At 37.6% G+C, this 10,903-nt stretch overlaps 1 protein-coding gene across 1 annotated transcript in view; it reads right to left on the minus strand.

Annotated features, from left to right (window-relative positions):
* The window catches only part of RGS5 (regulator of G protein signaling 5), an 86,656-nt gene extending 77,830 nt beyond the window's left edge, over positions 1 to 8,826 (minus strand). The window contains exon 1 of the mRNA XM_023501739.2: positions 8,692 to 8,826. Coding sequence (XP_023357507.1) covers positions 8,692 to 8,735 — 44 coding nt within the window. The 5' untranslated portion in view covers positions 8,736 to 8,826. The remainder of the gene's footprint in view (positions 1 to 8,691) is intronic.
* Between the last annotated feature and the right edge of the window lie 2,077 nt (positions 8,827 to 10,903).

A 10,903-nucleotide genomic window follows, 5' to 3' on the forward strand; every position in this document is an offset into this window, starting at 1 on the left:
ATGGTTCTAAGAATCATTAAATACTCCAATCCCAAGAAGAATCACAATTGTTCATGACTCAAAGGGTGACAGAGAGCTGTGTGGTGGGTATAAGGAGGTTGCAGCATATTATCTATGTTGAAAAAATGACAGCTTCATTGCAAACAGATATATCAAACAAATTGTAGTGAATGTATTAGATTTAAGATTTATAAAATATTTCCTTAAAATCATTTATAATTAAGCAAATGAAAATTAATAGAGCTGAGGTTCTATTTTAAACCTATCATATTGACAAACACAACAGAAAAGGAATATGATAAATGTTGAAGAGGATGTGGGAAAATTGGGATGCTAAATGTATTATTGGTGGAGTTATGAACTGGCCCAACCATCCTGGAGAGCAGTTTGGAACTATACCCAAAAGGTATATATAAATGTGGATATTCTCCTACTTGGCAACATCACTACTACATTTGTATTTCGAAGAGATCAAAGAAAAGAGGGAAAGTACCCATTGTTTTATATATGCAAAAAAAAATACTTATGACAGCTCTTTGCAAAAATATGAAAGAAATTGAGGGGATGTCCATCAACTGAGGAATAGCTGAATGAGTTATGAAATATGTCTGTGATAAAAATACTATTGTGATCTAAAAAATGATAACATGGATTCAGAAAAACATGAAAAGACTTATATGAACTGATACAAAATGAAGTGAACAGAACCAAGAAGACATTGTACACAATGTTGTAACAGCATATTGTAATGATGATTAATGTGAAAGAGTTGGAAGAGAACAGAGATATCAAGTCTAACCTAGAGATTAAATTGAGATTTAGTAAGAAAAGGTAACTTGGTATCACACAGGGCAAGTGTCACTAGTATGCATAGAACACAGGATCTGGAGACAAAAAAACCTAGATTCAAATGTGACCTCAGGCACTTAACTGTGTGGATAAGTTCCTCAATCTCTGTTTGTCTCAATTATCTGAACTGTAAAATAAGGATAATAATGATTAACATCTACCCCCTAGGATTGTTGTGAGGATCAAACGAAATTATATTTGTAAAGCATTTAGTAAAATGCCTGGCACAAATCCTTAGGTATTTAATGAATGTTTATTTCCTTCCCTGTATGGGTGGAACAGAGGCTCATATTCAGGTCATGGAACTCCAAGTGCAGTATTGCCATTCCAAATACACCTTGATGTCTGTCAGCCACATGGTGGCAAATATTTCACAGAACTTTAGTTTCCTTGATTTGCAAGGAACTTTGGAAGCCATCCATAATGTCCAACTCTCAATTGAATGAGAACCCCTTATATAGTACCACACACAAGTGGTCAACTCATAGTCTGCATAAAGAACAATGGGGGCTGAGCAAATTCTTAGGGAGTTTTTCTTGTTATTGAGCCATTTCATTCATGTCTGATTCTTCATCACCCTTTTGGGGTTTTTTTGGCAGAGATATTTGTAGTAGTTGCCATTCCCTTCTTCAACTCATTTGACAGATGAGGAAACTGAGGAAAACAGGGTTAAGTGACTTGCCCAGAGTCACAGAGCTAGTAAATGTCTGAGGCCATATTTGAACTCTGGTCCTCCTGACTCTAGTCTAGTGCTCTTCCTACTGAGCCACTTAGTTGACCTGAATTATTCTTATAAACTTAAATCTGTCTCTTTAACGTCTATCCTTTGCTTCGAGTTCTGCTCTCCAGATCTAAGCAGGACAAGTTCCATGTGCCTTCCACGTGACAGCCTTTCAAATAATGAAATACCATCATGTTTCTCACTAAGTCTTTTCCAGGTAAAATATTTCCAGCTCCTTCAAATGATCTCCTGAAGTCTTTTTATCATATCCTTATTAAATATCCCCTCTCCCCCCCAACTTTTTTGATTGAGGATGAGGAACTTATAATCATGTCAGGTTCAGGGGAATGTTGCCAGCCTTACAATGAGAATCTGAATCTCAACTTATGTTGGAGAAGTAGGGGAAACAATAAGGAGAATGGGGGTGAGGAGCTGGGAGGAGCTGAAAGGAGAAAAGTGGTAACTTTGCAGCTGGGGTATCTACCAAGTCCAGGTATAGATGTCAAGGTGAAAGTGGGAAAGACAGGAAGATACTATGCTGAAGATATGGGGGAAATGTTGAAACTCCATCTGTTTCAACACTATCATATGCGGGTGGTGCATACTGGGAAGAGAATGCTGTTACACCATATTTTCCCCAAAGCATACCTCTTTAGCATCCCTCCCTCCTCCAAACTCCCTCTATAATATAATTTTTACACAATCTGAACAGGATGTTCTTTGGGTGGAGGCGTCCAGGGATAGAGTAGACGTGGCTAGAACATATGGAAGCTTGTACAGTGACTGCTTAAAAGGGTCCCCAAATCACAATGATGAAATAAGACCAGGCTTGAGGAGCTTTCTGAAATTTTTAAGTGGGAGAGTAGAAGAGAACAGAAATGATTTCCCTTTTATGCAAGTAATTTGCTTGATTTTTATTATTGTTTTTCTTCTGGTGTTGAGTACTATGGCAATACATGTACAAAAGTAGTATAAATCAAATCAAGGAAGAGGTGGCAAAATTGGAGAACTTCAGAACAATGGACTGTTTGTTCTTGTCTTAGATGTTACTCTAAGGCTTTGAGGATACTTGTTAGAAAGTCCTCAAAGCTGCATCAAATCATAGAAGTCACAGACTTAGGCTAGAGGGTCTTTTGAAGGTAGCTGGTTCAGGCTCACTCATTTTCAAGAGATGAGGAAAGTCAGACCCAAACAGGGGGAATGATTTGTCCAAAGACATACAGGAAATGAAGCAGTATCAAAATTCTAATCCAGAAACAATTGCTCCCACTGCTTCAATTTTTTAAAAAAATATTAAACATTTTTACTAAAAAGTCATTTATGTAAGTATTCTATGTTTCATTATAAGATTAAATGTTTTTCATAATTCCTTTCTCTTGTTGCTAGGGCAAAAGACAGCATGTACTGTCAGATAACAGATCTCTGATTGGTTTTCCTTGATTGTTTTTCTTTGTTACATGGGAGGAATCAACGTAAGGGGAGGGGGTGAGAGCAGAAGAGAGAATGAACCTGGAATTTCAGTGTTATGTTAATATATTATAAATATATATGTAAATACACACACATCCATATATACATATACATATATGTGTCTGTAGGTATGTATACGGAGTATATATGGTATATATGATGCTCATGGGCATCCACACCATGCATTTCACAGTAAAAATGCAGGTCAGTGATCAAGATGCTATCTCAAGTCCTTTGCCCATCCCTGAGTGAGCTAAGTTAGCTCCCAGTTAACTACAGAGAAAGATGCTGGCCATCCTGCTTTGGGGCAGGTAGTACTTTCACCTGAGAGTGCCCTAAATCAGTAAAATCCCAAATCCATTCCCCTCTTCCTCTCCTACTTCAACCTCTGCATGGATTCCTCCCTTTTAACAAGGAAAAACAGCCAAACAAAAAAATCCATTTATGTAAATATTCTGTTTCAGTATAAGAGGAAATGTTTTTCCCACTTTTACTGGAAGAAACATCCAGCTGAACTTACTTTGTTTACCATAGTTTCCTCTTTGTCCCTCTCAGTAGATTGTAAACTCCTTGAGGTCTAGGACTAACTTTTACTTTTTTTTTGTATCCCTGGAGTTTAGCTGAATGCCTGAGGCATAATAGGTGTTGAATAAATGTTGTTTGATGGATCAAACTTTGTAATAGGCAAGTATAGATAACACCCTCCTAATATTTTTATTTCAAACAAAACAAAAAATCCAACAACAAAACTCTAAGACCTTAATTAAACTGATTTGTCATCTCTTCACATTTTTCTCTCTTTTTTTGTTCTGTAGCAATTTATGTCCCTTCCTCCCCCACAATTTTCCTGGGCTTCTATTATAGAACTGTAGTCTTGTTTGCATACAATATAGCAAAAGAGAGAGTCTGGAGTGCTCTGAACTTCGTGCAGCAGGTCCAATGATCCAGGAGGAAAGAGTGTTGAATAGGAAAATGCCCTGGACTTGGGGTTTAGAGATCCGAGTTCAAATTCAAACCCCACAGCCTCTTAGTTGTGTGACTTGAACAAATTACTTGTCACTCGGGGCCTCAGGCTACTCTCTAAGATTAAAGATCGCAGGTCTGAATTACTGAAAGGTGTTCCCCATATATACAAAAGTGTACAGTACACTGAGAGAGCCCCAGAGCTGGAGGCTGAATGGTTTTTGTTGTTCAATTGCTTCACTCAAGTCAGACTTTTCATGACCTCATTTGGGGCTTTCTTGGCAAAAATACTAGAGGGATTGGATATTTCCCTCTCTGCTGCATTTTACAGATGAAGAAACTGAATGAAACAGGGTGAAGTGACTTGCTCAGTGTCACATAGGGCTGGCTAGCTAGTGTCTGAGGTCACGTTTGAACTCAGATCTTCTTGACTCCAGGTCTAGCACTATATCCAGCGCACCCCTCCCCCCCCCCACTTCACTGTTGAATTCAAATCTGTCCTCAGATACTTTTTAGCTATGTGACTATTAACCTCAGTTGTCTCATCCATACATAGCACCTACCTCCCAGAATTGTTGTGAGAATAAAATGAGGTCATATTGATAAAGTGGTATGCAAACCTTGAATGTCATATAAGTGCTAGTTATTGGTGGTGTTGTCCTGCTACTACTACTGCTGCTGCTGCTACAATTGTTGCTACTGCTGCTGCTGTTGCTGTTACTACTACTACTGCTACTTCTACTACTTACTATTACTGCTATTACTCCAACTACTACTATTGCTGCTGCTGCTATTACTACTACTAGTACTGCTACTGCTATTATTTCTGCTACTATTCCTACTACTCTGCTACTACTGTTACAATCGCTGCTACTACTGTTGCTACTACTACATCTTCTGTTCCTGCTGCTGTTTCCACTATTACTACTGTTGCTACTACTACTACTACTACTACTACTGCCACTATTCCCCCTATTACTACTACTGCTACAATTGCTGTTGCTGCTACTACTACTGCTATTAGAACTACTGCTGCTGCTACTATATATAATTGGAGAAATAATTCTCTATGAAATTACAGATTTATACCAAACAAAAGAAAAACTGACTTATCTCCGGCTAACTAGGCCTGAGGCTAATTGTAACCTCCTTTAAATAACTCTCCAGTTTTCCATCCTTAAGATTCATGTGCTTCATCAGTTTTACTGTAACTCCCTCATTTCAGCTCTGAGACCCTCATCTATTCTGGCTCTGGCTGGGATTACCCAGGAGGCTATAGCTTAGCTTGATTACTGTGGTTCCATTTTTTTTTCTTTTCTCTTTTTACATTTTGGCAAGGGTTGGGGTCTGGAGGATATAAAAACTCTTTCTGCCAATATCAACTAGCAATTCATCTGCAACTTAAAACTTGAGAGGATAAACTGTTGGAAGCTAGACTCCAAACCCAGGCTTTTCCAACTATAAATTCTGGCATTGACTCTTCTAGTTTCTTGTCATTCAGTCATGCCCAACTCTTCATGACCCCATTTGGGATTTTCTTGGCAAAGATACTGGAGTAGCTTTCAATTTCCTTCTCTAGCTTATTTTACAGATGAGGAAACTGAGGCAAGTGACTTGCTGAGTTAGTATATTAAAGGACTATCATTTAAATTCAAGACATCGGATTTGTTCTTTACTCTGGATGTGCTATTCCTGTTTGTTTGTAGGATTAAGTTTTGAAAGAACCAAAAACCTTAAACCCCAAATCTCATATAATACACTCATTTTACAGATTTTTCTCTTTTGTCAATTGAGGCACAAAGGTAGTAATTCTACTTATAATGCCTGGTTATCATGGTCCTTTTCAAAATGTCACAAAAACAGACAAAAAAATCTGTTGGTGTTTATAAAAGGAATAAAAATGATAACTGCCATTTGATAAATAGTATTTTAAACAAGAAATCTGTGAAGTAGAAATCTCAGGTATTCATGCAATATCCCTGTTTTATGTTTTAGGAAATAGAAAATTTGCCCAGAAGCACAGAGGATAGTATCAGAGATGAGATGCCAGGCATGTTAATATACATTTTTTCTTCCCAATTACCAACTTTATCACATTTCTTAAGGACAAAGGAAAATAGCTATCTAAAATTAATCTGTAGTGAATTTGGAATTGGAGGAACTGTGTTCGAATTCCAACTCTGCTCCCTTTATAATCTCTACTTTTCAGATCTTGGCATTTAACTAGACCTGATGCTAGGAGCTGTATCAATGCAATGAAGGCAGGAATTTATATAACCTTAATGCAATATATGTTAGTATATTAATGTAATAAGCATAATTATATTTCAACCTAGAAATTAATTCCTATGTGTTCAACTCAAGTTATCCATCGGTTTAAGAAGGAGACACTACCAATACTAAGTGGGAAAAGTTGCTCTAATCATCTCTGTTAATAGAGTTGTTGTTGATGCTAGCCAGGATTAGAACCAAGAATTTACTTAGTCCACAAATTGACTTCAATTCATACCTTGACACAATTCATCTATGATTTCTCAGATAAGTCTCAGTTATTTGAGGATAGAGAAGTTAGATGGCTTTTCTTTGATCACATAGCTTGCCTGGACAAAATCAGTTTATTATTCTTTCAATTCATCAAAGACTGGCAGTAAGTATCACCAGTATGGGAACTCTTTTGACTTCAATTCATACCTTGACACAATTCATCTATATTTCTCAGATAAGTCTCAAACAGTTATTTGAGTATAGAGAAGTTAGGTGGCTTCTCTTTGATCATTTATCTAGGGATCAAAAGAATTCAAACGTGCATCTTTTTGCCTTCACATTCAGCATTCTATTTATATCTAGTTGCCATTTATATTATTTTATCATTTTTTAAGTAATTATGATAATGCTGGGAGAGAGCATTATTAAATTATTTGGGAGAGAAATAATTTAAAAGGTTAAGCTTAACTCTTGGAACTCTTGGATGTCCAGTAAGTATTTAATAAATTAAAAAATCAAATTAATAACATAATAACCTATTCAAATAATTTAGTAATATGAACAATCATTTATTTAATGCCTATTAATTACTTGTACCCATTTATAATCATATATAAAGACAGCCACGGTATTTATGGTTATTGTTAAGTTGTGTCAATATCACATATCAATTTCTCTAAACAATTAGGGAGACAGACTTTATCCAAAGCAAAATTAAGAAAATAGAAGGAGGGGGGGAAGCCATCAACATACGACAGTTTCTTGTGGGCAGATGTAACTATGGGGTTAAAATTTTTAGGAGTTCAATGTAGCATTCCTTCTTTTGAATAAAATCTTGAGACTACAGATTCCTGTCATTTCTGAATGGAAGGTTGCACTGGCAAGGTCCCAGGCAAACCTGGAGGTATGCTACATGTACCTGAGAAAGAATACCAGGTAAATAAGCACTTTTTGTGTCCATTTGGGCTTTCTTTTATCTCAATAGCTGATGCTGAGTGATCACTAATATTCTGAAAAAGGTCTAGATGGAGGTCCCTTCATTACAAAGCTGCCTTTCTAATTTCTTCTGTTTTAAAATCAGAATCAAAACTGAGATGCCCATGTTCTACTGGGTTCTAGAACAAGGATTTCCTGTGTCTTTTTTTGAACAGTGTAGCAAGTATCACTCACATTGAGACAACTTCCCTCTCTCCTGTCTTGAAGGAAAATAGCTTCAATTTGTAAATAAAGGCTTTATGGGGACAGAGTACCCATTATCTTATTTGATCTTCAACCCAACTCTGTGGGGAAGATCATGACTCCATCTCTATAGAACGTTTCTCCTCCTATTGACACAGTGAAGGTTAGATTTTACAGATAATAGAATCATAACTATTAGCTGTCTAATTCAGTGGCTATCTAGTCTAACCTGGAACTACTGAGAATGAATTTTCCACCATCTGTAACATGTGGTTATCCAGTCTTTGAAGAAAAACCCCACTTTTCCCCATTTTTCTTGGATAAGCTTTAATTATTAGGAATTTTGCCCTTACATCAAACCTAAATGAAAGCAGGGGAACCTCACTCTCTCCCATTTAACTTCTGGATAAGCTCTATGTGTTAGGAAGTTTTCCTTCATGCTATTAAGGAATGAGAGAGTTCAAAGGCTGAGTCCTTCAATAAAAAGGTGGCATTTCAATAAAACATCACAGACTTTGAAATTGAGTCTGGGGTCTTGTTTCTAACAATGTGAAACCTAAATGAGGAAGCTAAGGTGCAGAAAGACTCAGCTACCAGATTTAAGAGCTGGAATTTGCTAAATGTAGCAGCTTGGTAGAGTGGGCAAATCACATGATCCTGAAATCAGAGGGGCCTCAATTTTCTTATCCAAACTACAAGGATTATACTAGAAGATCTCTGTGGTCCCTTTCAGTTTTAAAATCTGTGATTTCAAATCTACTAGTATCCCAACCCAGAGACAACATTATCACCCATTTATACTTCTCCTTCAGAAACCTCTGCTGAACTCCAGGTTGGCATTAGCTCCAAAAAGAGAATACTAGAGTTTATTATGGTTTTGAGTCAGGCACAAATTACACTTCTGCTTAAGCATCAAATCGCCCAGCTGCACCTAAGGTTCCTATCCACCCTTAGGCTTTGATTGGGTACAGCCTGTGAGGCCAAAAAAACAAAAACAAAAAACCCCAAAAACTCGGTTATCTCACCTTTCCAGGCAGGAGTGGGGCAGGGCTGCTAATCCCTTGCACATTTTGACTTCTGGGTTTTGAGCTCAAGCAGTGAACAGGATGGTGGGATTGGCCGAATTCAACTTCAACACTCTCTGGGGCTGCCTTTGCCTCCTTTAGGAATATATAGAAGCTCTGTCCCAGCCCTCTGTCAGTGCTCTGGCCAATCAGTAAGTAGTTTGGGAGTAAATTGCTGGCTAGAGCCAGTTGAGCAGATAGAGCTGTTGCTGCTGCTTCTGCAGCTGCTTCAGACAGAGAAGAAACATAAGAACCGAGTAAAACAGGATTGCTTCATTTGTTAGAGACAAAGTACAAGTATTCCCCATTAAAGGGGATCAGTACTCAATTGCCACAAAGCCCTGAAGCTTTCCCTCTATTGTTCACACAAAGTATCCCAAAGTCTGTGTTACTAATTCCAAATTTCAGTTTCCTGCCTTCTCTCCCAGCACAGTAAGGAAGAATCTTACACTGTTAAGGTGAATTTATCACTGAAATCCCCTGTTTGAGAAACCCGTCTTCCTGCCTTGATGGCTCCTAAGCAGGGCAAACTCTCCCTAACTAGGCCTTTCATCCCCACTTGCCTTTCATCTGACAGACTCTCTTTACCATCCTCTATTTCATCCCTTCCAGGCTCATGGTGTCAACTTTCTAAACTTCTAAACTAATCCCTATAATCTGCTAATGGAAAAAAATGCTCAAGGGTTCTTAGATGTCAGCATTGTATCTGGGGCGTTCTGGAGACATTGTGTGAACTGTGTTTTCTAACTTCCAGGTTACTTTAATGCCTTCAATGTCAGTCAGAGGGAAAAAAAAAAAAGTCTTTGGGACAAATAGTCACTTTACCTGGCTTTGAGGAGGGTTTGGATAATCCACTGAGTTATTAATGAAAGATTTATAAAAGGAAGCATGGAAGTAATGGTGGCTATAGGCAAAAAGCAATTCTCCCATTGGGACAACTGAGGCACAGTTGGAAGTTTGGACTTCAGGAAAATCCAGAAATGGGGAGGGCCTTGGGAACTAATGCAGTAAGTAGTCAAAGCAGAATTCATCTGGATGAACAACTGGAGAGAGGCAGCAAAGCAATGGAAAGAACAGAAATAGACAGCATGGCATAGCCCTTGCTGCTCAGCAGGCAAAAGTCCTGGATTCAAATTTTCCCTTTTACCTTCCAGGTCACCTACCCTCTATGGAACTCAGTTTATTTATCTGGAAAAGGAAAAGCTGAACCATAGGGATTCTTTTCTCTTCCAACTCTAAATCTATTTTCCTATGACCCCATGGTATACATACTATTAATAAATAAGTGCCCATTCAGAGGACTATAATCACAAGGACAACAGATCTAGAAACTTGTGTTAAACAAAGAATTGTTGAAAGATAAGATGTTTGTTAGCCTGGATTAAAAGAGGAGGATATGATAGCTATCTTGAAATATTTGAAGGGACATTTGAAAGAGAGAAATCAGATAAGCATAGTATAGTGGAAAACTAATTATAGGATCAGGGTCTATATCTCAGATCTTGTGTAGCCTACCTGTGTGACCTTGGGCAAGAACTGCAGAATTTCAGAATTGTATGGAAGCTTAGAATTCATGCAGTACAATAAAAAAAGAGATAGAGAAAAAAATCCCTTCAATAACATATCCAACAAGAAATCATCCAGCCTGTTCTGAGAGCTTTTCAATGATAGGGAATGTTTTTTAAAGGGTTCAGAATTTTTTTTAGACCAAGCTTCAATTTGTCTCTTTGAAATTTGTACTTTATTGCTCTAGCTCTGCCTTCTGAGGTCAAGTCAGATCTTGCTTTCATAAATGATCCTTTCAACAACTTGAAGAGAGCTATTATGTCACTATAGATGCAGTACTGGGTCAGTAGAAAGAAGAGAGAGCCTGAAGTCAGTGGACTCAAAGATCAAATCTAGTCCTTAGACACTTACTAACTGTGTGACCCTAGGTAAGTCACTTAACTTTGTTTGCCTCAGTTTCCTTATCTGTAAAATAAGCTAAAGAAGAAAATGATGAACTACTTCAGTATCTGGAATGACTCAGATGGAGTCACAGAGAATGAAACATGACTGAAGTGCCTCTGACAATTCCATTTTTGACTCAAAGTTTACAATCCACTAAAACCCCAAGATCTTTTTCAAATAAAGTGCTATATTATTGTAGCTTTTCTATTTTGTTTTTTTCAAA

The sequence above is a fragment of the Sarcophilus harrisii genome, chromosome 4, assembly GCF_902635505.1.
Source record: "Sarcophilus harrisii chromosome 4, mSarHar1.11, whole genome shotgun sequence".
NCBI classification, from domain to species: domain Eukaryota; kingdom Metazoa; phylum Chordata; class Mammalia; order Dasyuromorphia; family Dasyuridae; genus Sarcophilus; species Sarcophilus harrisii.